Source organism: Mastomys coucha, unplaced genomic scaffold (assembly GCF_008632895.1).
Source record: "Mastomys coucha isolate ucsf_1 unplaced genomic scaffold, UCSF_Mcou_1 pScaffold5, whole genome shotgun sequence".
NCBI classification, from domain to species: Eukaryota; Metazoa; Chordata; class Mammalia; order Rodentia; family Muridae; genus Mastomys; species Mastomys coucha.
In genome coordinates this window covers 100,816,798-100,844,540 of record NW_022196911.1, presented here as the reverse complement: position 1 = coordinate 100,844,540, position 27,743 = coordinate 100,816,798, and the positions used below count along the sequence as shown (strand labels likewise).

At 41.6% G+C, this 27,743-nt stretch overlaps 2 protein-coding genes across 3 annotated transcripts in view; one reads left to right on the top strand and one right to left on the bottom strand.

The window, feature by feature from the left end:
- The window catches only part of Efcab13 (EF-hand calcium binding domain 13), a 110,355-nt gene extending 98,261 nt beyond the window's left edge, over positions 1-12,094 (bottom strand). Inside the window, exons 1-4 of the mRNA XM_031354079.1 lie at positions 11,867-12,094; positions 10,051-10,171; positions 6,442-6,602; positions 4,369-4,483 (exon numbers count right to left, since the gene is read on the bottom strand). Of these exons, the coding sequence (XP_031209939.1) occupies positions 4,369-4,483; positions 6,442-6,602; positions 10,051-10,171; positions 11,867-12,057 (588 nt within the window). The 5' untranslated portion in view covers positions 12,058-12,094. The remainder of the gene's footprint in view (positions 1-4,368; positions 4,484-6,441; positions 6,603-10,050; positions 10,172-11,866) is intronic.
- Positions 11,927-27,743, top strand: part of LOC116076923 — a 31,831-nt gene continuing 16,014 nt past the window's right edge. For both annotated transcript variants that reach the window (XM_031351014.1, XM_031351013.1), the window contains exons 1-2: positions 11,927-12,189; positions 14,910-15,060. The gene's annotated coding sequence lies outside the window, so the exon portion shown is untranslated. The remainder of the gene's footprint in view (positions 12,190-14,909; positions 15,061-27,743) is intronic.

The following is a 27,743-nucleotide window of genomic DNA, read 5'->3' as shown; positions in this document are numbered from 1 at the left end:
AAAAGAACCAGCTGGGAAAAAACAACAACAGTAAATAACAACATTTAACCCCAACGGAGGAGCACACAGAATAAAGACGTCCTCTGTCTCAACTCCAAGCTAAAAGAAAAACTCCTCCTTTTAACTGGCTATAACCACATCTCAAGGCATGTGTGAATATTCAACTCAAATGCATAAGCCAAGAAAAGTGGAAGTTTTTAATTAAAGTGCTCCAAATTTGTGAAATGCAAGGCAGAAATAGGTGTGAATTCTCTCCAAAATAAAAATATTACCTTTTGTAGCGAGACATGGGGATGGTGCATGCCTGTAATCATAGCCCTGGGGAGACAGATGCAAGAGGGCCACCAACAGTTCAAGGCCTTCCTTGTCTATATAAAAGGTTCCAGAATAGTCAGGGATACATGGTAAGATGAGAGAGAGAGAGAGAGAGAGAGAGAGAGAGAGAGAGAGAGAGAGAGAGAGAGAGAGAAACAGACAAACAGACCAGACACAGAGAAATCTTGGAGAAGAAGAAAATCATCATAAAGTTCTCAACAAATGTGAAAGAAAGGATACAGGCTCACACGAGCAAGAATAACAAAGATTTGGATGCCACAAAGATTTCACACACTGGGTTCATTAAACACCTTCTTGAGATAACTACAGAGCATGAGGAGAGCATGACATCCAGATAAACTTTAAAGAACCACCAAGCAAAACTTTTGGAAATAAAATAATCATTGGAATTTAATCTCAATGGACAGCATTAAACTGTACATTAAATTTGGGTAGAGAAAAAAAGATACATTAACTACAAAATAGATAGGGAACAAAATACTAAGACCCAAATAGAGAAATAGAAACGTGGGGAAAAAAAAACATGAAGCAATGTAACTCTGGGTAGTAACCGCCCCCCACCCTGTCCCTGTGCACCCAAAGGTCCACACATTGGAGACTTTTTGCCTGGGAGGGGCTATTAGAAGCCAATGGAAGCTTTGAGAGATAGTGATGTATTGGGAGCCCCTAGGATACTTGAGATGTACTGGTGATGGACAGCAGGACCCTGGTATCTTCCTGACTTAATGTATATGAACACGAGTTCAGAAAGGGAGTGATTTCTTTAGCCTTTGCTCCTCACCAAGAGTGGAGGAGAAGTGGAGCAATTTGCTTTTCAACTGGAACTTCCAGAGCCACAACCAAAAGAAAGCTCTTATCTCTCTAAGCTAACTGCCTCAGGGTGTGTGTGTGTGTGTGTGTGTGTGTGTGTGTGTGTGTGTGTGTGTGCATGCTTAAGAGCACAAAGAATGAGCCGGGCGGTGGTGGCTCACGCCTTTAATCCCAGCACTTGGGAGGCAGAGGCAGGCGGATTCTGAGTTCGAGGCCAGCCTGGTCTACAGAGTGAGTTCCAGGACAGCCAGGGCTACACAGAGAAACCCTGTCTCAAAAAACCAAAAAAAAAAAAAAGCACAAAGAATGGAGTGGTGGCAGAGGAACCAAAAGGATGACAAAGAATTGGAGGAGAGGAAGTGTCCTAAAAGATGAGGTAGGGGTGGGCTTGCTCGGTGCGCATGTCCTAAAAGATGAGGTAGGGGTGGGCTTGCTTGGTGTGCATAAGGCTCCAGAGATGGAAAAAACAAAAACAAAAAGGACAACAGATTGAGCTCTTCCAGAATTAAAGAAAAGTGTTCATTCTCAGATTTAAGAAGCACAGCAAATAATAAGATAGACAAATAAAAAGAAATGCACACCTAAGTATATATCAGAGAATACAGTAAGGGCAATGTTTGTTCCACTTCACACCCTAATATCTGGAACCTCTAATTGTGGCCATGTTTAAAGGGGGGAAAAAATCTTTGCAGATGTAATGAACATGAAGATGTCAATACAAGATGTCCAAGGGCAGATGTGCTTTTACAAACAAGGACAAGAGAGACTATGAGATAGAAAGCAGGAAGAAGACCACTGAAGACCCATGAGATCAGGGCAGATGTCAGAGATGTGCACCTACCAAGGAACACCTAGGGTCAGAGTTAACTGTGAACAATAGCAACACACAACACAGTGAAAAATAAAAAAGAAATTTAAACTAAGTAGGGAAAAGGGAAAAGTAAAACCTCCTAGTCTTGTGAGGTTGAATGGTTTATTTTTAGAAAGGAGGAAAGAAAAGACAATTAGACATGGTGGTGCACACCTGTAGTCCCAGCTGCTTAAGAGACAGAGGCAGTAAAATCACTTGAGCCCAAGAGTTTGAGGTCAGTGTGGACAACATAGTGAGAGCCTATTTGAAGCAAATAAGCAAACCAAACCAAAACAACAACAACAAAGCAGAAATAAGATATCTTAGTTTCTTTTATACTGCTATGAAGAAACACTCTGAAAAAGCAACCTAAGGGGGAAAGGCTTCATTTAGGGTCATAGTTCCAAAGTGTAGTCCATCACAGAAGGCAAGTCGCAGTAGCAGGAAGAACTTGAGGAAGCTGATCACATCCACAATCAGGAACAGAGAGCAATGAATGCCTGCACACATGCTCAGCTCAACTTTACTCCCACAGCCCAGGATCTGCTGCCTAAGGGATGGTAGCACCCACAGTGGACAATTCTTCCCACATTGATATAATCAAAGTAATTTCCCCAAAGACATGCCCAGTGTACAACTGGCACTATCGCAGGCAAAAGAAAAGAAAAGGAAGCCAAACAGGAGTGGCACACACCTTTAATCTCAGTACTCGGGAGGCAGAGGCAGATGAATCTCTGAGTTCGAGGCCAGTCTGGTCTACAGAGTGAGTTCCAGGTCAGCCAGAGCTACACAGAGAAATCCTATCTTGGAAAAACCAAGCAAGAGAGGGCAGGAGAAGGAAAGAAGGAGAAAAAAAATCCAAATATTTAAAATAGTAACATTTCAAAAAATAAAATAAAATAGTAACATGTTCATAGAGGCTTTGTTTGTGATAGCCAAAAGCTGGAAATAACCCAGATATCCCACCACAGAAAATGGATATAGAAAATGTGGTTCATTGACACGATGGAATACTACTCAGCTATTAAGAACGAGGCTCATCATGAGCTTTGCAGGCAAATAGATAGAACTAGAAAATATCATCCTGAGTGAGATAACTTAGACCCAAAAGGACATGTATGGTATGTACTCACTTAATAAGTGGATATTAGAAAAAAAAAAGTACAGAATACCCAGGATACAGTCCACAGAACTCAAAAAGGTCAACAAGCTGAAGGGCCCAAGTGAGGACAGTTCAATCCCACTTGGGAGGGAGAAGAAAGCAATCTCAGGAGGTGGAAGGGAGGGAGGCACATGGGTGGAAAAGGGACAAGGAGGGAAGAGAAGAACATGATCAGGTATTGGGTGGGAGAAAAGGACTGAAGCCCTGAGGGCCAGAAGAAAGAATAGAAACAGGCAACCTCGGGGGCAGGGATAGGACATAGGGGGACCCTCCAGAATGTACCAGAGACCTGGGAGGTGACTCTCAGGATTCAAAGGGAGGACCTTAGATGAAATGCCCTACAGTTGGGGGAGGAAACTTGTAGAGTCCACCTCCAGCAGAAAGACAAGGCATCAAGTGTGGGATGGAGTTACCATCCCACGGTCAAAACTCTGACCCATAATTGTTCCTGTCTGAAAGAACTACAGGGACAAAAATAGAGAAGAGCCTGAGGAAAAGGAGGCCCAGTGACAGGCCCAAATTGGGATCCAGCTCAAGGGGGTGTGGGTGGGGGGCCACAAGGCCTACACTATTACTGAGGCTATGGAGTACTCACAAAAAGAGACCTATCATGACTGCCCTTTGAAAGACCCAACAAGCAGCTGAAAGAGTCAGATGCAGATATTTACACCCAACCAATGGACAGAAGCTGCTGACCCCTGCGGTTGAAAAGCTGGAAAGAAGCTGAGGAGGAGAGCGACCTGTAGGAGGACTAGCAGTCTCAATTAACCCGCGATCTCTCAGACACTGGAGCACCAACCAGGCAGCATACACCAGCTGATATAAGGCCCCCAACACATATACAGCAGAGAACTGCTAGGTCTGGGTTTAGTCAGAAAAGATGCACCTAACCCTCAAGAGACAGGAGGCCCCAGGGAGTGGGGAGGTCTGGTGGGTGGGGGTTAGGAGTAGAGACATCCTCATGGAGAGTTGGGGGGATTTAGGGGGAGGAGGTACAGGATGGGGAACAGTCAGAGGGTGGACAGGGAGGGGAATAAAATTTAGAGTATAAAAAATTAAATAAATTTTTAAAAAATAAATTAAAATTTAAAGTAATTTAATAAATAATAATAAAAAACAAAAATAAAATAGTAACATTTCACAACTTGAACTAAAACATCAAGATTTGGAGGCTAAGGACAAAAGGGAAATTTGCCAGGTTCTGACTTACCTCAGTTCTTTTACTCTGAAGTTGTACCTGTTCACTCTTCTTTCTCCTGATTTTTCTTGATCCTGAAAACTCGGTAGATTTTTCTTCTCTATATACAAGTAGTGATGTTTCATATCTAAATGGCACAGAAATTAGAATAACTGCTGAGTTGTTCTTTCTGGCTTTATTTTTCTTTCAATCTTTGTGGAAATTTCCAAATAATATGCTAAGCTCCCAATATACCATGACCCTGCTTAAATCACAGCCTAATTATATCTTTTTATCCCTTCTTCTATCTTTTATAAATTTGAAATCCCAATATTAATTCATCTGCATAGAGTTCATCAGCAATACTTCACCTGTAACAATTTCAATAAATGTATCTATAAGGTGTTGTTTCTTTTTTAAAAAAAAACACTTTAAAGCATCATTACAACACATAAAAATTAATAGACATTTCTTAGTATCACCAAATAGACAATGGGTGTACAAATTTCCCGTTGACTGCTAAATATCATAAACCTCCACACTGTATCAGGTTGTAGTTAGTTCGCAATGCTTGCTTGGAATGTATTTTAAATCTCTCTTCATCTACACAGCCTGTCCTATTTATTATTCCTGCTGATGTTGGATCATCTATCCTGTACATTTTCCACTATTTCAGCTACTGGTTAATTTAATCCTAAGCAAAATTGTGAAAGAAGAGGAAACTTCATCATTTACCCACTCCCAATCCTCCCGAGTTCCCAAGCCGTGACCCCGATACCTGCTCTTATCCCCTGACACACCCCAAAGCTGTCTACGGTTAGTCACCTATACAGACCTCTGGCGTCAAAGGAAATGGCTTTCAACTATTTTGACTATGAGTCACATTCTAAAATATTTTTTTCTACTAGGAAATAGAAACAGAAAGAGACCAAATATATAAAGACTGGACCAGTTTTACAAAGTTAAGTTGTGTAAAAAAAAGAAAAAAAAAAACATTCTAACATCTTCAATTTCTTAATCTATTTCCTTACAAAGGAAAAGTTTGTAGTGACCTCCAAAACTGACATCATGGCCTATTAGCCACACAGTTTGGAGCCTGCTACTTCTTTGCCTCACCACATCCAACCCACATATCCTTGATGAGATAAGTCTTTCTATTTCTGACTTAATTGTGGCTTCCACAGGACTACATAGCATCTAAGCTTTCATATTTTTTAAAGTATAAACATGTATAACATTATGAATTGCCTCCATTCCTTTATGAAAAATAAATGGTTTTCTATAAATAATGAATTAAAACATTTGCCCTACATCCCACTCCTTTGAGATATGTGTCTCCCAAGACATAAGTTTGAACACTTCAACACTAAGGAAGGGAAAGAGACACTTGCAATACCTTCCACTCCTTGCCAGATAACTTTGATGCAGTTTTCCAGAGATAAATACCTTGATCATTGTTGCCTTACAAATGTAAAGAGTGGTCAAAATGTCATATTAAATAAAACAGAAACACAAGCTTATGCTAGAAAGACTTCAGTTCAAATACCCTTCCAATTACAATACACAGGTAATTTCTAACTTCACAAATCCATTAGACCAAAACTTAGTTGGTAGAAAAAAAAATGACATAAACTCAAAACATTTTCTCATATTATTTCTTCCCTATAATAAACAATAAGAAAAATTAAAAATGAAGATTGTTTGCCTAGGTATATACAGAATGCCAGAACTTTTTTTTTTTTTTAACTAACAAAAGACATCCAGGTAACTGGTATGCCAAAAAGAAACTACAGGATTCAAATGATCTAATTTCATAAGCCCAAGCCCAGATGAAAGAACCCTTTTCTTAAATTCTCTTGAGGACAAACGTACAGACTTATGAGCTACTGCTCCTATCTAACTGAACCTCTGCGAAAGCTTTCAGACCACAATGGAGCTGCATCAGAAGAGGTGTAAGAGCAACCACACAACTGCTAACACCGTGTTCCTAAGAGAATGACCACAACACACACGACCCTACTGTGACACATATATGCTGCATGTCTGGCTGTTTTAAACTTGAAAAGAGATACTTTCCTAATGTAAACTCAAAGTTTTTTAACTTACATTTTTTTATACTCTGGGATGAAACCCTTACTTTCAGATGAAATTTTCTTCCCTGTTGTTTTAGAAATTTTGCAGTATTTCTTAGTTTCAATATTTCTTGATGTCAACTTGGTTGTGAAAGTATCAGAGCTGTGAATTGATACATCAATGCTTTCTTCTGTCTGGAAATAGCCAATAGTCACAGTCATGCATAGTCCTTTCCACATTCACATTACATATAACATTCAACTAAAGGGAGTTTGGTTTTAAAAGGATCTTATTCATTTGACAATACTATTCTAAAAGAATATGTATCCCTAACATAATATGTAGCTATAAAATGCACAGAATTCATGAATATACATAGGTGCAAAATTTTATCATATTTTTCAAAACAATAATTTTATTATAAAAAATTAACTATTTTCAGATACAAATATAAGGCATGGTCCACGCAAGGAAAAAAATTGCATTCCATTCACATTAAAAAGCATCTACTCTGTGAGAAACACCAGCAAGAGGTTGAACGGGTAAGCCAGACACTGGGAGAAAGTATTTGCAAAGGATACATCTAATAAAGGATTGTTATGTGCATGTTGCATGTGGGTGTGCATACAGATACACTCATCCTTGTTATATGTGTGGAGGCCAGTTTAGAAATGGCTAAGATCTCTGAACAAAGTTTGCAACCTGAGATGTATAGACATCAATCTAGTAAGCATATGAGAAAAGATATTAAACATAGTGTTTTAGGAAATAGCAAGTTAAACAAGATACCACTGCACATCTGTTAGAATTGTAACAATGAAAACTATAAAACAATAGAAGGAGGCACTCAAGAATGGGCTAGAGAAAGTAGCTCAGTAGTTTAGAGCAGTGTTGCTCTTGCAAAGAAGTTCCAACACCTACATGGTGTCTCACAACCATCCCTAACCCTAGCTCTAGGAGATCCAGTGCCCTCTTCTGAGGCACACGGCATGCACATGGTGCACATACAGATGTGCAAGCAAAACATTCATACACATAAATAAATGTAAAAAAAATGAGAGTAAAGACAGAAGTAAATAGATCGATATAACTATCCTTGCAAATTGAAAGAACAAATGCTGTATGTCTACACAAAGCAACCTATACTGTTAATGAAATTATCAAAATTTAGATATCACTTTACACAGAAGTGTAAACAATCCTAAAATTTGTATGGAACCATCATGGATCTAAATGCCCAGAACACCATGAAGTTAGGAGGGAGATGTGTTGGAGAGACCAAGGAGAGGGGGAGGAAGGGAGTTGGGATATAATATGACCAAGATACAGTGCATACATGTATAAAGTTTTCAAAGAATAGACAATAAATAAAATAATACAAAAAAAAAAGAAGCTGGCAGAAGTCCAAGTGATTCTAGATTCTGTCAAGTGGACAACCCTAACCATCACAAAGAGCTGTTATCAAAGAGATTCATTGAGCAAAATGTGGAGGAAAGGCAATAAAGGTACAGTGATGGTGGGCACACAAAACTACCAATGCTGTTGTCTGGCCTCTCCAAACACCGGTACTCACATAGAAATACACACACCCGCCGGGCGGTAGTGGCGCACGCCTTTAATCCCAGCACTTGGGAGGCAGAGGCAGGCGGATTTCTGAGTTCGAGGCCAGCCTGGTCTACAGAGTGAGTTCCAGGACAGCCAGGGCTACACAGAGAAACCCTGTCTCGAAAAACCCAAAAAAGAAAAAAAAGAAAAAGAAAGAAATATACACACACATTCACACACACACACACACACACACACACACACACACACACACATACACAGGAGGTGAACATTTTAAAGATGCTGGCAGCTCACTATGCCTGTGTGCATATGGGCAGCACAAACTGAACTCAGTAGTTTATGTTTAAAAATAAAAGACATGATGTTAAAAAGGAGACGGTGTTGAGTCTAGGGGGAGTGGGAATGAGGGAGTGAAGGCTATGACTAAGGTACAGTGTAATGAAATCTTCAAATAGAAACAGACCAGCAGGAAGAAGGGAGGTGGAGAAAAGGGAAGAAAAGAATCAAAGGGTACAAAGTTTCAACTGCACCGAAGGAACGTCTTAATAATCTAATTACTAACAGCAGGGTGACTATAGTTTTAATAACATATAATACCAGCAATTGTCACTGCTGTTGGTTGCCACCACAACTAGCTGGTAACACTATTTCTAAAGATACAACATGCCTCAGTCTGAAGACATAGGAAAACCAAGCTGAAATTCAGCTGGATGCCCCCTCCTTGCTGGCCAGCCCCAACAGTGCTAGAAGCTGCTATCGAGGCTGCCAGGAGAGAATCTTCCACAACTGTCTTACTTGGCTGTGGCCCCTGCATGCAACAACACGGACTGGCCGGGAAAGATGAGCTCACAGGTAAAATAATGGCTAACCAGTTGTGGGGCTCGCCAACTGCTTTCTGATTGGCACATGCGTAAGGGTAAACCTGGTCAGAAGCTAGGAAGGTCAGAAGCCCTAGTGCGGAAACTGCTGCTGCCGTTTCTGCTAAACGAACATGATATACCTGTCAGAATTGCTTTCTAAATTTTAAGGAATATGGCAAAAAAGATTGTAGGTATTGAAGGGGGGGTCTCTGGGAGGAGTGGGAGTACAAAAGGGAAACAAGAATGTGATTTAATTCTATTTACTTAAAATATGATTTTAAACGTTAACAAATTTAGATAAATTGAAATCATGTAACTTTTCTCATCATAATGCAATAAAACTTTAAAAAAATTTGCTTTCTGAATAACTGTGTTCATGCCCATGGGAAAGTGCGATTATCTTTGATTAGAGAAACTTCCGTTTACGGTGGTTAAGGGTGAGTATACAGACTCATAACCAGTCAGTACAGTGGATAACTGACTATTGAATGCTTCAGTGGTTTCAGTGAGAATGGTCTTCGTAACCCTTACATTTGTACATTTAGTCCCCATTGGATGAACTGTGTGGGAAGGATCAGGAGGTGTGGCCTTGTTAGAATAGATGTGTCCTTGTTGGAGGAGTTGTGTCATCCTTCCCTCCCTCCCTCCCTGCTGCCTGTACATCAGCATGCAAAGCTCTCTTCTTGTGGTGTCTCTTCGCAGCAATAAAATAGTGACTAAGACAAATATCCAACCATAAATGGCTCGGGAAACCTCACAGAAGAATGAGTAGAAAGAACTCTGATATCTTGGTATGACATTGGCAGTGTTATTCTTGAACTCACAGCACCTGTGATTATCTACACACAATCTCTACAAGACTGAACCTATACGTATCCTGTCACAGAACAGTGAGGGGCCGATGGAACCTCACCCCTCTCTGAAGAGCCTATCTAATGGTGGAAATCCAAAATGGTATAGCCACTTTGACAATGTGCTTAAATTGCTTGATGACCTAAAAATTATCATACCAAAAAAGAAAACCATAAAATATATATTACTTTTATATAATTTAATATGTGTATATAGAATTTCACAATATGCTTTAGAAGTTCTTTCAGTATACCTTATTACTAGATAATATTCCAACATAGTAAACAATCATAAAAATAATTTTAAAAGGAAAAGAAATCTTTAAAAGTAAAAAAAAAAACAAAAACTGCCTTAAATAACTTACCTTGCAAATTAAATGTGTTTTCTCCATTTTTCTATTTGGAAGTAAATTCTGTCCTTCAGGACCCAAAGGCCTTGATGAATAAATAGGAGTGAGCAGTAAGATAAAAGTGTTTCCTGACAAACTATAAACAGAAAAAAAAAAACAGGAAGAAAAGATCACAAACTATAAACAGAAAAAATAGGAAGAAAAGACCATACCCCTATTTAAGAGACAAAGAGATTATATTTATCTACTTGAAGTTGCCTCATCAAAGAAATGCTCAGAGTACAACACACAATAAATAGCAACAATGTAGACTGGTGAGCAAAAGCTGGAGGGAACAACTAGTAGGTGAGAACTCAGAAGTCATCCAGCTTCCTAAGTTTACCGTTTTTAGTATACAGAGAAGTAGAGAAATGTACCTCAAATGACATGAGAAGAAGAGAAGCCATGTTTGTTGTTGTTGTTGTTATTGTTATTATTATTATTGTTATTATTATCATTATTATCATTATTTAAACAAACCCTAAGGCAGAAGTGCAGAAACAATAGCCACCAAGTTACTGAGTACTCAGTATGTGCTAGACATTTCGATAAACACATTGACATGAATTACTTCATATATTACTCATAATTATCCTTTAAGGAATTGCTATAGTCACTATTTTACAGAAACACCCAACCAACAAACAGGGGTGAGAATATGAATCCAGGAAATCTAGCTCCAAAACCTTGGTTCTGTACCACACAATATTGCCTCAGAACATTGATACTGCATGGGGCTGGAAATATGACTTAGTGACTCAGAGCTAATATGCCCTTAGGGCCCACTGGGTTCCCAGCACCCATGTCAGGCACCTCACAACTCTTCTGCCCTCTTCTGGTTGCCTCAGGCACTGCACTTACATGCACAAACCCACATAGAGACAAATACACATATACAAATAATTTTCAAACCTTTTGAAAATTTAATGGAGGGAATCAATGTTGTTGCAAACAAAAGATATTTTATCCTGCCTTCATGCCAAAGACTTTCACGTTATGCAAATGTAATGACCAAAATTAAAAAAAAAAAAAAAACCCTCAGAATTTTTTTACTGCTATACAAGCCACATTTGATGAGTTATTCATTACATTGTTGGTTGTATTACAATACTAGTTGCTACTATCAGAGAATTTTTTTCTGTCTTAAAGTGTTGATATTCTAATGGACAAACTGTACCACAATTGCAGATACATTATAGCTAATGCCACTGTTGAATGTTCAAACACTAACCTCCATTTATCATATTTGCTTAACAAGAGATCCTCCACCTCATGCAAGAACTTACGCTGTGGAGAATTTCCCACCAGCTTTGCTTTTGAGAGGTTAAAAACTTGAGAGGAAAGCGGACATGGAAACACAGAAACCATCCTCTGTCCAACAAGTGATCTGACAGGCGTAGAGCTGAAGGCACCGGGGTGTTTCCCAACCACTAAGTCTCCACATAGCTAGGACAACCCATTGACCGACCACTTAGAGACCTTTCCGCCTTTCTGCAACGTTCCTCCATCCAGGTACACTGAGCTTCACTTTCTCCTTTAACATTGCATCTCTCCCCCCGCCTCTGAGACAGCTTAAACCTTTTCCTCAGCAAGTCTTGCCTCTCCAATTCTGTCACCTGAGGGTCCAACTACTGCTCCCTAAACCTTCCTCTCTGAATCATCCCGCTGATGCCCTCGGGGCCCTAAGGTTCTGCATTCTGTGCTTCCTCCCTCTTGGAAGCCTGGAGTCCTCTGTCCTGTGCTTCCAGCCTCCTTACACTCCTGGCCCACGAGGCCACGCCCCCGAGATCACCTGATCAGCCCGAAGCTCCGCCCATGGAACTGCCTGAGGTGTCTGGCACAAAGACCTCGGCCACTGGGGCGTCCTGCTGGGCTCCCTGGAAAGCGGCTGAGCTGGTGAGCACCTGCTGCCTGAACGCCTCCTGGAAAACGCTGAGGTGGCACGCGCGCGTCCCCACACCTCACAAGGGCCTGTGACCTCATCCGATCCAACCGAGGCCGGTTGTGGACATCGTTGGAAGACCGTCCTCGGGCTTGGGTCCCAGCTGCCTCCTGTTCGACTTTCTGTCCTTCTCTGGTACTCTTAGTCCCGCTGTGGCCTGTCCCCAACTTGAGGTTCGTCTCCCATCATTCCTTTGACTACCTTCACCATCCCTTCTAGCACCTTCCATGCCTCCTAATCTCTAAAGCACAGCAACTCAAGGTCATCAGTCCCACCGAGTTGTTTATATTAGGCCTGGCTGCTTCCTTTGTGAGGAAGAGCTTGGGGTGTGGGGATCAGGGAGTCCCATAGATGAAATGATGTTGGCAATGTACAAGTTCCATTCTGTGAATATAAATGTTTTTTTAGGATGTACTGAATTTTTAAATTCTGTGTAGTAAAAGGTGTTTTGAAAATACTTTCTCAGCAGTCTATGACATAAAGTGCCTTATGATACAAAATGATACAAAAAAAAAAACTTTATCACAAGTTTTGTGAATATATATATATATATATATATATATATATATGGAGAATGCAGTACTCATACTACTGTGTACATATGGAGATCAGAAAAAGTTCTAAGGAGCTGGTTCTTGATACACACCTGTGGAGATCAGAAAAGGGTTTAAGGACTTGGTTCTTTCCACCACGTGGGCTCTGGGTATTGAACTCACATCCTCAGGTTTGACAGCAAGCACCTTTGCTCTCTGAGCCATCTGGTTGGCCTTCAAGTATATTATTTTTATAAACAGATCAGAGAATTTTCTTATACTGTTAACCCTACCAGAATTCTCTCTTATTTACATTGGAGTGAATAGCACGGGGCTTAGATTAATACAATTCAAATTCTGTCCTTACTGTGTACAATTGGCAAATTTCCTGTGCTCTTTGAATTTCAGGGTTTTTTTTTTTCATCCTTCCAAAGTTATGAGAATTTAAAAATATGCCTGTGGACTGGCCCAGACCACTCAGGGCTCCCAGAGACTAGACCAAGAACCCAGGAGCATATACGGGCTGGCTCGTGGGCTGGCTCGTGGGCTGGCTCGTGGCCCCAGGCACATGTGTGGCAGAGGACTGCCTTGTATGGCCTCAGTGGGAGAGGATGCACTTACTCCTGTGGAAACTTGATGCCCCAGGGAAGAGGGATGCTGTGGTGGTGAGGTGGGCGGGTAGGGGAGTACCCTCTCACAGGGGTGGGGGTTGGGGTGAAGAACTAGGGAAGGGGGCACAGGGAAGAGGGACAACTTTTGGAATGTAAATAAATAATTTAATAAAAAAAAATGCCTGCTGGGCAGTGGTGGCACACACCTTTAATCCCAGTGCTTGAGAGGCAGAAGCAGGCAGATTTTTGAGTTCGAGGCCAGCCTGGTCTACAGAATGAGTTCCAGGACAGCCAGGGCTATGCAGAAAAACCCATGACTCAAAAAAAAAAAAAAAATGCCTGTTGGTGCTTTAGCAAATGTTACTGTATTCCACTCATTTAGTGATACCCATTTCTGTCTTCATGTAAACATGAAGTAATTTTATTTCTATTTCATTTATTTTTAAATTAACAACTCATAAATTAGCAATTCATAACTACTATGTTATGAGATATGGTGTGTTACAATATATGTACTGAGAATAGAATGGTTGAATCAAGTTATCGTCTCACTTTTGAAATTTACCCCCCAGGCAATTTTTAAACATAAAATACACTAGTAACTGAATGCTGTGCAATAGATTTCAAATTGTATCCCTCTTATCTAGTGGAAACTTTGTACCCTTTGAGCAATCCCCTGTCCTTACTCTGTCTCATTCTCTGACAACCAGCAAGTTCTTATCTACATTGAGACATCTTTTCTGGTATTCTACATATATGTGAGATCATGCAATATTTGTCCTGGCCCTGGTATTTCTTATGGCAAAATGTCCATCCATTTCCTTTGTGTTGTCACACATTACAGGATTTCCTTCTTTAAAGCTAAAATAATCTTTAGCTGTGAATGTACAGGTTCTGTATCCATTCATCCACTGACAAGTGCTCCTGTGAATGTGCACAGGTTCTGCATCCATTCATCCATTAGCAGACATTACTGTGAATTTACAGTTTCTGTATCCATTCATCCATTGACAAGCACTCCTGTGAATGTACACAGTTTCCACATCCACTCATCAATTGACAGACATTTTTGTGAATGTACAGTTTCTGTATCCATTCATCCATTGACAAGCACTCCTGTGAGTGTACACAGTTTCCACGTCCACTCATCGACTGACAGACATTTCTGTGAATGTACAGTATCTGTATCCATTCATCCATTGACAAACGTTCCTGCGAGCATACACAGTTTCCACATCCATTCATCCATTGATAGACACTTCTGCTGTCAGATGTTGGTTATCACGAATAGTGCGGCAGTAAACATAGCTGTGCAGCTATCCTTGGATATTCTGACTTCTATTCTCTTGGGGTTGCTAGATCATATAACAATTATTTGTTCTTGTTTGAGAAACCTTTGGGAGAGGAAAGCCAAGCCTTTAAGCCCAGCACTTGGGAGGCAGAGGTAGGTGGTCCTCTGTGAGTATGAGGCCAGCCTGTTCTACATAGTGAGTTCTGGGATGGCCAGGGCTACAAAGAGACACCCTGTCTCAAAAAGAGAGGCACCCTGACTCAAAAATCCAAAAAAAAAAAAAAAGAAAAAAGAAAGAAAAAGAACAAGAACTAACAGAAGAAAGAAGAAAAAGAAACCTCCATACTTTTTCATGACAGCTGTAGTAACATATACTTTATGTTGCTGTGATAAAACATTGACCAAATGAACTCAGGGGAGGAAAAAGTTTATTTGACATCATGTTCCATTTCCGATAGGAGTTGTGGCAGGAGCTCAAGCAGGAACCTAGAAGCAGGACCTGCAGCTTACCACCCTGCTTCCCTTTCTCCAGCTGCTTTTCTTATATAATCCAAGAAGGCCTGCTCAGGAGTGGCACCACTCACAGTAGGCTAGAGCCTCCTATGTCAGGTAAGTCATCAGAAAATGGCCCCACAGATATGCTGACAGGCCAGACCGATGGTGGTGATTCCCAGGTGAGTTCCTAGCAGTTCCCAGTTGGTCCTTGCCTCTTCCCAGGTGTCTCTACTTTGTGCCAGGCTGACTAAACCTACCCAGTACAGTGCCCTTGCCTTTACATCCTCACCAACACTTACCATTTGCCTTCTTTGTAATAGACGTTCTAACAAATATAAGGCAAGATCTCAATGCTTTCTATTTTCATTTCCCAAGTGAGGCATGATGTTAAATATTTTTCAGATATCTGTTAGCCTGTCTTCTTTTCAGAAAATCTTAAGAGACTTTGCCTATATTTTCCCACACTTGAAAAGGTGTACTTATTTATTTTTTATTTAATCTATTATTTATTGTTTATTTAAATTTGTTCTTTGACAACTTCATAACACATACACAGTACCTTCTGATTGCTCCCACTCTGTGCCTCCTCTTATCTCCCTTCCACACCCATCAACACCCCCAAGTCCCTTTCATGTCTTTTTACTGCATGACCCAGTGAGTTTAACCATGGCCTGGGACCCACTGGAGGCTGGGTGGGCTCACCAGGACCTTTGCTCTGTTTTCATTGGATTTCTTTCCTTGCTATTGAGTTCTTTGGGCTGCTTATACACTGGCTGTGTAACCCTCACCAGAAGTACGCATTGCAAATATTTTCCCATTTTTTAGGTTGCGTCTGGACCATTTACTTCTCTGCTGTGCAAAAGCTTTTCAGCTGCTAATATCCTCTGTGTCTGTCCCTGCTTTTGTTGCCCCTGCTGCCAAGATCAAGTACAAAATACTGCCAGGCCAATGTCATGGAACTTATTTTCTTCTAGTAGTTTTACAGTTTCAGATCTTACATTTAGGTATTTTATCCATTTTGAGGTGATTTTTTAATTATATTTATATTATATAATATAGATATTTTGAATATGTGTTATAATTATTGCATGTCTCTGTTTCCCAAGTTCTGGATTATAACATGTATTGCCAGCATTACCAGGTTTGACTCCTTTGTGTGTGTGTGTGTGTGTGTGTGTGTGTGTTGGGGGTTTAACTGCTGTGAACAGACACTATGACCAAGGCAGTGCTTATAAGAATAACATTTAATTGGGGCTGGAGTAAGATTCAGAGGTTAGTCCATTATGATTAAAGCGGGAGCATGGCAGCATCCAGGCAGGCATAGTGCAGGAGAAGCTGAGAGTTCTACATCTTCATCTGAAGACTGCTAGCAGAATACTGACTTCAGGCAGCTAGAATGAGGGTCTTAAAGACCACACCCACAGTGACACATCTACTCCAGCAGGGCCACACCTTCTAGTAGTACCACTCTCTGTGCCAAGCATATACAAACCATCACTATATATATATGCCATTTCCTTTCTCTAGTATATAGATATTCTCTTTTCTCAGCAGCATCTATGGAAGAGATTGCTATTTCCCCATTGTCTATTCTGGGTTCTTTTATTAAAAATCAGTTAACTTCTAAGAAAGCGTAAAGTCTTTGTCCATCAACAGAAGAACAAAGCAAAGCATTGTGTCTTAAAGAGATTTGTGAGACTAAGTTTAACCTCATGTACTAGAGCTCTGTAAGATTTAAATGAGACTAACAAAATTTTTTAAAGAATTTTGTTTCCAAGAACACTTACAAGAAAGCACGCACGCACGCACACGCGCGCACACACACACACACACAAAGGAGCCAAACCTGGTAATGTTGGCAATACATGTTATAATCCAGAACTCAGGAAGCAGAGACATGAATTCAATTCAATTCATGAATTCAAGGTTGCCATGAATTCAAGGATAGCCTGGTATACATAGTGAGTTCAGTAAGACCCTGTCTCAAAACCATGCAGAGGGGCTGAGAAGATAGCTCAGTCAGGAAATCGTTGGCCTTGCAAGCAGGACTTGAATTTGATTCCCAGGGCTTACAGCAAAATGCCAGGTGTGGTGGTGGGTTTTTGAACTTGGTAGACAGAGGCAGATCCCTGGGGCTCACTAGCTAACCAACCTTGACTTGCATTCAGTTGGAGGAGCTGTAGATGAGGAATTGTACCCAAGAGACACAGTCTCCTGCTCCTGTACCTATTTAGAGGACATGAATTAGTTCTATAATGAGATGAGACTTTGCGGCTCTGAGAGGGTGAATTTATTTTACATGTGGGAAAGCTAAAAATAATCTGTGCCAAAGGCTAGACAGTGGTAGTTTTAGACTATCTCCACAAATACTGCTGTTAAAAAAAATTTCCCGGGCTGGCGAGATGGCTCAGCGGTTAAGAGCACCGACTGCTCTTCCGAAGGTCCTGAGTTCAAATCCCAGCAACCACATGGTGGCTCACAACCACCCGTAATGAGATCTGACGTCCTCTTCTGGTGCGTCTGAAGTCAGCTACAGTGTACTTACATATAACAATAAATAAATCTTTGGGCCAGAGTGAGCAGAGGTCCTGAGTTCAAAAAAAAAAAATTCCCACAAATTTAGTGATTTAAACAATGCAAATTTATTATCTAACATTTCTAGAGATCAAAAGTCCAAAAGGGGTTTTACAGGGATAAAATCAATGGCTCCGGGCTCTAAGTGTTATGGCCACATTGACTTATGGCCACATTTACTAACTTATGGCCAGAGCACCCTCCCTTGACTATTGGCTCTCAAAAGGACTCTTCTAAGTTAATAGTACCTACCAGACAATCCAGGATAATCCGAGCTCCAGATCTTTAATTATATTGAAGCCATTTATTTTGTATAAGGTAGCATAGTCCCAGGCTCCACTATTAGGATGTAGATATCTTTGGGGGAAAGAGAGACCACAGCTCTGCCCATAAAAGATGGAACATGCTCAAAAGGTGGCGATTGTCCCATCCTCAGTAGAATATTGGTCAGTTCAGTAAGCTGTGATATGACATCATAAAACTAAGTCTTAAAAACCATATGACTTCTTCCCTATACTCTATTACTTACTCTGAGAAAAGTCAACAAACAGGCAGTCCAGCCAGCATGACTCCACGTCTCCTACAGCCCCGTGAGAACACCCTCTTGGAAAATATGGTCTTCCAGTTCTTAGGAGCCTTCAGTTGACTGGAGTTGTAGCCAGTACTTCGAACTCAATCTCATGAGACTCCAAGCCCAAACCTCTGAATGAAAGCCATTCCTGGATTCCGGACTCCAGAGGGTGGGCAGGAATGTTTTTGAGTTGCTGATTTGTGACATAACTTGGTCTGTATTAATAGGCAATGGACACAGTCCCCTAGGTCACTTCCCGATCCATCGTTGCTGCTTTGCTTCCAATTCCTACAGAAAAGAAAGGGAATGCCATGCATCTCTCCTTAAGGAATGTTACTGGAAGTCTCGCACTTCCTTCATTTGCATCTTATTATCTAGATGGGCAATGGCACATCTGGCTGTAAGATTAAGGAGTTATATGCTGGGGTACATTAGCAGTCTGCCTCGATGATGATTACAGTTATCAGGAAAAGCTAAGTCGAGCCCACACCCACCAACATATTTCCTGTTTCTTAACTAGTAACTTCCATTGGCCACCAAAGTGACATTTACACACTCATCACTGACTCCTCCAGATATTGCCAATTATGCATTAGTTACTGTTTTGGTTGGTTGGTTTTTTTTTCAAGACAGGGTTTCTCTGTATAGCCTTGGTTGTCCTGGAACACACTCTGTAGACCAGGCTAGCCTCTAACTCAGAACTCAGAAATCTGCCTGCCTCTGCCTCCCAAGTGCTGGGATTAAAGGTGTGCGCCACCACTGCCTGGCTGACTGGCTGCATTAGTTACTGGAAATTCCAACTAATATATTTTGTAAAACAGTTAATTGGGGAACTTTTTTCCTTTTTTTTTATTTTTAAAGATTTATTTATTATATGTAAGTACTCTGTAAATGTCTTCAGACACTCCAGAAGAGGGTATCAGATCTCGTTATGGATGATGGTAAGCCATCATGTGGTTGCTGGGATTTGAACTCAGGACCTTCGGAAGGACAGTCAGTGCTCTTAACCGCTGAGCCATCTCTCCAATCCAGGGAACTTTTTTCTTAGCATTCTTTTCAGAGTAGCCCAGGATGTAGCTCCATTTGTAGGGTTTTCTTACAATGTACAAAACCCTAGGTTCAAATCCCAGCGCTCCAGTTGAAGGCTGAAGTTCAAGGCCATCCTAGGTTACATAGTGAGTTCAAGGCCAGAGTGGGCTACATAAAACTGTCTCAAAAGAAAAAAGAAAAAGAAAAACCATGGGGCTGAACACATGTTGGATCAAGAACAGAGCTTGTGTTCACTGGCTAGCTTCCTCCTCTTCTTCCTCCTCCCTCTCCTCTTTTTGCTCCTCCTCCCCCTCCCCCTCCTCTTTCTCCTCCTCCTAGTTTCATTCCATGCCTTTGGTTGGTACCACCCACTTTCAAAAGTGGGTCTTTGCAATTTTATGAGGTCCCATTTTTTGATTCTTAATCTTAGAGCATAAGCCATTGGTGTTCTGCTCAAGAACTTTTTCCCTGTGCCCATGTGTTCAAGACTTTTCCCCCACTTTCTTTTCTATTAGATTCATTGTATCTGGTTTTATGTGGATCCACTTGAACTTGATCCACTTGATCCACTTGATCCACTTGATCCACTTGAACTTGAGCTTTGTACAGGGAGATAAGAATGGGTCAATTTGCATTTTTCTACATGATGACCGCCAGCTGAACCAGCACCATTTGTTGAAAATGCCTTCTATTTTCCACTGGATGGTTTTAGCTTCTTTGTCAAAGATCAGGTGACAGTGACCATAGGTGTGTGGGTTCATTTCTGGGTCTTCAATTCTATTCCATTGATCTACCAGCCTGTCACCGTACCAATACCATGCAGTTTTTATCAGTATTGCTCTGTAGTACAGCTTGAGGTCATGGATGTTGATTTCCCTAGAAGTTCTTTTATTGTTGAGAAAAGTTTCCGCTATCCTGGGTTTTTTGTTATTCCAGATGAATTTGAAAAGTGCTCTTTCTAACTCTATGAAGAATTGATAGGGGATTGCATTGAATCTGTAGATTGCTCTCTACATTTTTACTATATTAATCCTGCTAATCCATGAGCATGGGAGATCTTTCCATCTTCTGAGGTCTTCTTCAATTTCTTTCTTAAAAGACCTGAAGTTCTTGCCATATAGATTTTTCACTTGCTTAGAGTCCCTCCAAGGGATTTTATATTATTTGTGGCTATTGTGAAGGGTATCATTTCCCTAATTTCTTTCTCAGCCTGTTTATCCTTTGAGTAGAGGAAGGCTACTGATTTGTTTGAGTTAATTTTATATCTGGCCACTTTGATGGAGTTTTGGGGGTCACTTAAGCATACTATCATATCATCTGCAGAAAGTGATATTTTTGACTTCTTCCTTTCCAATTTGTATCCCTTTGACCTCCTTTTGTTACCTAATTGCTCTAGCTAGAACTTCAAGTGCTATATTGAATAGATAGGGAGAAATGGAGCAGCCTTCTCTAGTCACTGATTTTAGTGGGATTGCTTCAAGCTTCTCTCCATTTAGTTTGATGTTGGCTACTGGTTTGCTGTATATTGCTTTTACTATGTTTAATTATGGGCCTTGAATTCCTGATCTTTCCAATACTTTTAACATGAAGGGGTGTTGAATTTTGTCAAATGCTTTTTCAGCATCTAATGAAATGATCCTGCAGTTTTTTTTTTCTTTGAGTTTGTTTATGTAGTGGATTATGTCGATGGATTTCCATATATTGAACCATCCCTGCATCCCTGGGATGAAGCCTACTTGATCATGATGAATGATCATTTTGATGTGTTCTTGGATTCGGTTGGCAAGAATTTTATTGAGTATTTTTGCATCGATATTCATAAGGGAAATTGATCTGAAGCTCTCTTTCTTTCTTAAAGGACACTGTCAATAGGACAAAATGGCAACCAACAGATTGGGAAAAGATCTTTACCAATCTCACATCTGATAAAGGGCTAATATCCAATATATACAAAGAACTCAAGAAGTTAGACTCCAGCAAACCAAATAACCCTATTAAAAAATGGGGAATAGAGCTAAACAGAGAATTCTCAACTCAGGAAACTTGAATGGCTGAGAAACACCTAAAGAAATGTTCAACATCCTTAGTCATCAGGGAAATGCAAATCAAAACAACCCTGACATTCCATCTCACACCAGTCAGAATGGCTAAGATCAAAAACACAGGTGACAGTAGGTGCTGGTGAGGATGTAGAGAAAGAGGAACACTCCTCCATTGCTGGTGGGATTGCAAGCTGGTACAACCTCTCTGGAAGTCAGTCTGGTGGTTCCTCAGAAAACTGGACATAGTACTACCTGAGGACCCAGCATATACCCAGAAGATGCTCCAACATGTAATAAAGACATATGCTCCATATTTATAATAGCCAGAAGCTGGAAACAACCCAGATGTCCTTCAACAGAGGAATGGATACAGAAAATGTGGTACATTTACATAGTGGAGTACTACTCAGCTATCAAAAACAATGAATTCATGAAATTCTTAGGCAAATGGATGGAACTTGAAAATATCACCCTGAGTGAAGTAACTCAATCACAAAAGAACACGCACAGTATGCACTCATTGATAAGTAGATATTAGCTCAAAAGTTCAGAATACCCAAGATTCAATTCACAGACCATATGAAGACCAAGAAGAAGGAAGACTGCCAGGAGCCATGGCCTTAACCATGGCCTTGTGGAAAATTACTAGCTTACACATACAGCCTTGAGAGAACATGTGTAGTCTAACAGTAAGAATATTTGTGGGTATGGAGGACATGGTGACCTCTGGTTCCAGAGACTGAAGATTGCCACCTAGCCTTTGGAAAGCCCCCCAGGGCTCTTCCCCACTCCTTGAAGCTTCCTCTTGTTTATGCTTATATTGCTATCCCTGAAGTAAAGTTTTCAGAGCTTGATCAGACACCTGTCTTGCTCTCATTCTTCATGTCTCTTGTCCTCCCTCAGTCTCTCTCCCCTGCTCTAGGTCCCTGCTGAATGCCCCACGGGCCAGGGCAGAAGACCAAAATGTGGATGCTTCAGTGCTTCTTAGAAGGGGAACAAAATACTCACAGGAGGAAATATGGAGACAACGTGTGGAGCAGAGACTGAAGGAAAGGTAATCCAGAGACTGCCCCACCTGGGGATCCATCCCATATACAGTTACCAAACTTGGACACTATTGTGGACGCCAGAAAGTACTTGCTGAAGGGATCCTGATATGGCTGTCTCCTGAGAGGCTCTACCAGTGCCTGACAAATACAGAGGCAGATGCTTGCAGCCAACCATTGGACTGAGCATGGGGGGTCCCCGATGGAGGAGTTGGAGAAGGGACTGAAGGAGCTGAGGAGGTTTGCAGCCCCATGGAGGGAGCAACAGTATCAACAGGCCAGACCTCCTGGAGCTCCTTGGGACTAGGCCACCAACCAAAGAATACACATGGAGGGACCCATGCTGCATATGTAGCAGAGGATGGCCTATTGGACGTCAGCAGGAGGAGAGGTCTTTGGGCCTGAGGGTGTTCAGTGCCCCAGTGTAGGGAAATGCCAGGGTGGGAAGATGGAAGTGGGTGGATGGGTAGGGGAGTGTCCTCATAGAGGAGGGGGGATGGGAAAGGGGGGCTCTGAAGGGGAGACCTGGAAATGGGAAAACATTTGAAATTTAAAAAAAAAAGAAAAAAGAAAAAAATCGTGGGTCTTTCCCATTTGCTGGGATACTTCATTTTGGTTGTTCATTTGTCTCGCTCTAAATTCAACTAAAACTTGCCTTTGGGTGGATCTATAAGCCTGCTTCCTAGAAGGACTGACCAGGGGAGAGCCTCCCCTAGACCGAGCAGCATTTCCTTGGTCGCCCTGATATCAGGTCTAAGGAGAGAAAGCTGTAGCCGTTTGCCCACTTTGACCCCTTCCTGGGCAGCCGCTGCTTCTGCCTGTCTGTCCTCCACTGACATGAGAACCCAGCTTCTTCAGCCTTGCAGCGTGAGTTGAAGGCCAGTGGCGCTCCAGGCCCTCAGCACGGGGTTGCAACAGTGCTGCTGAGGCATCCAGACCCAGCATGCACTGTGGAAGCCAGCCTAATATATCTCCTTTAAGATATGTATTCGTTCTATATGTTCTCTTCCTCTAGATAATGCTTCACATATCAATCACCTCGAGATCTGGACAATAAAGGTCACACTCACCAAGTTTCATATTAAAAATGAAGACTTTGTTGTGAATAGGACTGGAAGCCATTCATGTTACATCCTGACATGCACACACACACACACACACAAACACACACACACACACACATATATACCATGCCCACATATTACCCATCCCAATCTCAGATTTTGTATGAGACCAAGTTTAAAGGTGATAAGTTGCTTATCACATGGAGGAAATTTCAAGACTGTAAAACACACAAGTGGAGCCATAGATACCACCAGCTCCTCTGAGCCAAGTTTTCTGAAGCAAGAGTAGGGCAGAGATATACACTTATTTAAAAGACTTTGCTTTGAGAAGAGAGATCCAGATTACTCTTTTGCACGGGACTTTGTAGGGAAGTTTCTCCATACTCAGCCATCCTGAACACCCAGAAGCATTGGCATTCTCCATTTTGTGCTGGATTTTTGGGTATGCAGAGGGCAAGCCTCAGGAAGTCAAGAATTCAGTCAGATTTCAAGGGAAGGCCCAAGGAGATTGGGAGATGTATGGCAGCATCAGAACCACTGTGGACATCCTCTGGAGAGAGTAATGCATAAACTATATTTAAAAGAGGGAAAGAGAAGGAGAAAGAGAAAGAGAGAGAGTGAGAGTGAGAAGGAGAGAGGGAGGGGGAAAAGGGAGAGAGGGAAGGGAAGGGGGAGAGAGGGAAGGGGAGGGAGAGAGAGAAAGAGAGAGAAGGAGGGAAGGAGAGAGGGAGAGAGGGAAGGAGGGAGGGAGAAAGGGAAGGAGGGAGGGAGGGAGAGAGGGAGAGAGGGAGAGAGGGAAAGAGGGAGGGAGGAAGGGAGGGAAGGAAGGAGGAAGGGAGGAAGGGAGGGAGGGAGGGAGGGAGAGAACAAGCAGCCAAAGCTGCAGTGGAGACTCCGTGAGACTGGAGGTGTCAGGAGCATAGACTCTTCTGTAGAAAGCTGTAGGCAGTAAGTAGGCACAGCCTACCAGAGGAGCCAGGCAGGCAAGACCACGAGGACAGGGCTGCCCAGCACATCACAGCTCACAAGGCAACCCGCCCCCCCAAATGCGGGACATAGAACTACAGGACTGTTTGCCATTTCAGGGATCAGTCATGCTTTTGTCTCACTCTTTCTATGCTCCAAATCCCCTATTTAAATTTTTATTTTTATTTTTATTTTCATGTGTGTGTGTGCGTGTGACATACTGACAGACATATGCCACGGTGCATATGGAGGCCAGAGGACAATTCTGTGGAGTTGGTTCTCTCCTTCCAACCTCTGTTCAGCTCCAAGGATTGAACTCAGGTCTCCAAGCTTACACCACAAACACCTCATTCACTGAGCCATCAGACTGGTTCCCGCTGCTTCTTAAAGCATGTACCCCGTTTGTTGGTTTCTTTCCCAGAGGTCCCAGCTCAGAACCTCTTCAGAGGTGATTTTGGACTTGGAGAGTAAAAACTGTTGATAGTGCGTGGATCCTTAAAAACAGACTAAATGCGTTTTTCATTAGTAGATGAACCTAAGCTTCTGGGGTCAGAATGTAAGGGTTTGGATACAAGATAAACACACACATGCACGCATGTGCACACATGTGCACATGCACATACACACACACACACACACCTTACGTATGCAAGACTCATCCCCATTGCAATAATCAGAGGAATTTTAAGGTCTTTGTATCATTAAAAAGGCTCTGGATCTAATCAATAGATTAATTCACTGATAGATTCATAATTTGATGGCAATGGGGTGGTGGGAACTAGGAGAGAGGGTCTCGCTGGAGGAAGCTGGTCACTGGGGGTCTGCCTTTGAACAGCATCTCATCCCCAGCCCTTTCTCTTTTTCTATCTACCATGGTATAAGAACACTTTTACCAATGCCTCTCCCACACAATGTTTCCACCTTAGAGAAAAGCAAATGGATCTGAACCAGCCACAGTCTGAAAGCACAAAACTGCGACCTAAAATAACTCTTTCCTCAAGTAAGATTTTTCTAAAGTGTTCATCACAGGAACAGTAAACTAGCATACACATTCCATCCCCGGACATTGAGTTACCAAATGTCTAAATGTAAACAAAACACAGAGACTCTCACAAGATATCAGACAAGATCGAAAACATTTAGGGTGATATGGCTGTAGACAAATCCTATAGATTTCAGCTTTAAATGATGGCCTATCTATGTCCACTCAAGTTTTTGTTTTATGATTCTGAATATTGTGTTGCCAAAAAATGGGTTTTTACATTTGTGTATGGGTGTTTTCCCTGCACGTATATCTCTACCCTGCATTCAGGCCTGATGCCTTAGGAGGTCAAAAGAGAGCATCAGATCCCCTGGGACAAGAGTTATAAACAGTTGTGAGTCACCACGTTTCATTCTGGAAAGTGAGTCCTAGTCTTCTGGAAGAGAAGTGAGTGCTCTTAACCACTGAGCCATCTCTCCATTCCCAAATGTTTATTTTTTTTAAGATTTTTTTTTTTGAGACAGTGACTCACTATGTTCCCCTGCTGTCCTGGAACTTGCAGACATCTGTCTGCTTCCATCTCACAAGTGCTGGGATTAGCCTCATGTATTGTCACATTCTGGCAAGCCTTTGTTGTTGTTGTTGTTGTTGTTGTTGTTGTTGTTGTTGTTGTTTTAATTTTACACAGGGAGGAAGGTATGTTCACTTGAGTGCAGGTGCTCACAGGCTCCAGAAGATGGCATGAGATCCTCACAAGTTAGTTACAGGCAGTTGTGAGAGGCCTTATGTAGGTGCTGGGAACTGAATTTGTGTCTTCTAAAGAACAATTACATATCCCTAACTGCTGAGCCTTTTCTCCAGCCCCATACCCAAATGTTCATTATATAAGGAATATATGAGGCAAAGACAAAAGTTATACTGGTCATTTTTCAGGGACCCAGACATATTGCTTCTTTTATTTTTTGTTGTTTTGTTTTTCATGTTAGTTTTTAAGGAACATGTGATATGAAGAAACTCAAGAATTCCAAGATGAAAATCAATTGAATGTAGATTTTTCAAGGCTGGCAAAATGGCTCAGTGAATAAATGCACTTGCCACCAAACCCTGAGTTCCATCCTCAGGACCCATTTGATGAAAGGAGAAAACCAGCTCCTGCTAAGGTACCTTCTAACCTCATGTACACACACATGCACACACACATACACACACACATGCACACACACATGCACACACACACACATACACACGTGCATAATTTTTAAAAAGAAGCATTTAAAGAGATTTTTCTGCTGGGCAGTTGTGGTGCATGCCTTTAATCCCAGCACTCAGGAGGCAGAGGCAGGTGGATTTCTGAGTTCGAGGCCAGCCTGGTCTACAGAGTGAATCCAGGACAACCAGTGCTACACAGAGAAACCTTGTCTCGAAAAACAAAAAGAAAAGAGAGAGAGATTTTTCCTGAGTTAATATTTGGTTTTCTGAATATGTCTGATAAATGTCTACAGTGTAGTAACTGAGGTAATTAATAATAAACATCTATGTCAGAAAGACATGAACATACCAGCAACAGAGCTATCATCAAGCATTCTAAAGTTAGCTACTCTCAAACAAGCATTCAGCAAAATCATTGGAAGAGGGCATTAAAATACAGATTGTTGGGCTCTGCCCTCAGATTTTCTTCTCCCCCCACCTTTTATTAAAAGTAGACTCCCAGGTACTCTAACTGCCCAGGATCAGAGGTGAGGAGGACACAACATCTGTCCCAACAGTGGGAGTAACTGGGACCAGCAGGACCCAGGCACACAGGAACTCTGCCAGCCCAGTGGCTCGGGTTGCTTCCGGTCTGTCTGGGCCAGCCAGTACCCTGAGCAGACCTTGGGAGCAAGCTCCTCAGCCAGTCCCACAACACCCAGAGGAAGCTCCAATCCCAGGTGCTCTAACAAGCCCAGAATCACAGGATCACAGAGACAGCTTGACTCTGAGGAGTTCTGACACAACCAGGACCACAGGAAGGACAGGCTCCAGTCAGACTTAGCAAGGGCAGGTAGCACTAGAGATAACCAGATGGCAGGAGGCAAGCGTAAGAATATAAGCAACACAAACCAAGGTTACTTGGCATCATCAGAACCCAATTCTCCCACCCTACCAAGTCCTAGACACACCATCACACCAGAAAAGCAAGATTCAGATCTAAAATCACTTATCATGATGATGACACAGGACTTTAAGAAAGACATAAATAGCACCCTCAAAGAAATACAGGACAACACAGGTAAATAGCTAGAAACCCTTAAAGAAAAAACACAAAAATCCCTTAAAGAACTTTAGGAAAACACAATAAAACGGGCGAAGGAAATGAACAAAACCATCCAGAATCTAAGAATTAAAATAGAAACAATAAAGAAATCAGAAAGAGAGACAATCCTGGAGATACAAAATCTAGGGAAGAAACCAGGAATCATAGATGCAAGCATCACCAACAGAATACAAGAGAGAGAAGAGAGAATCTCAGGGGCAGAAGACACC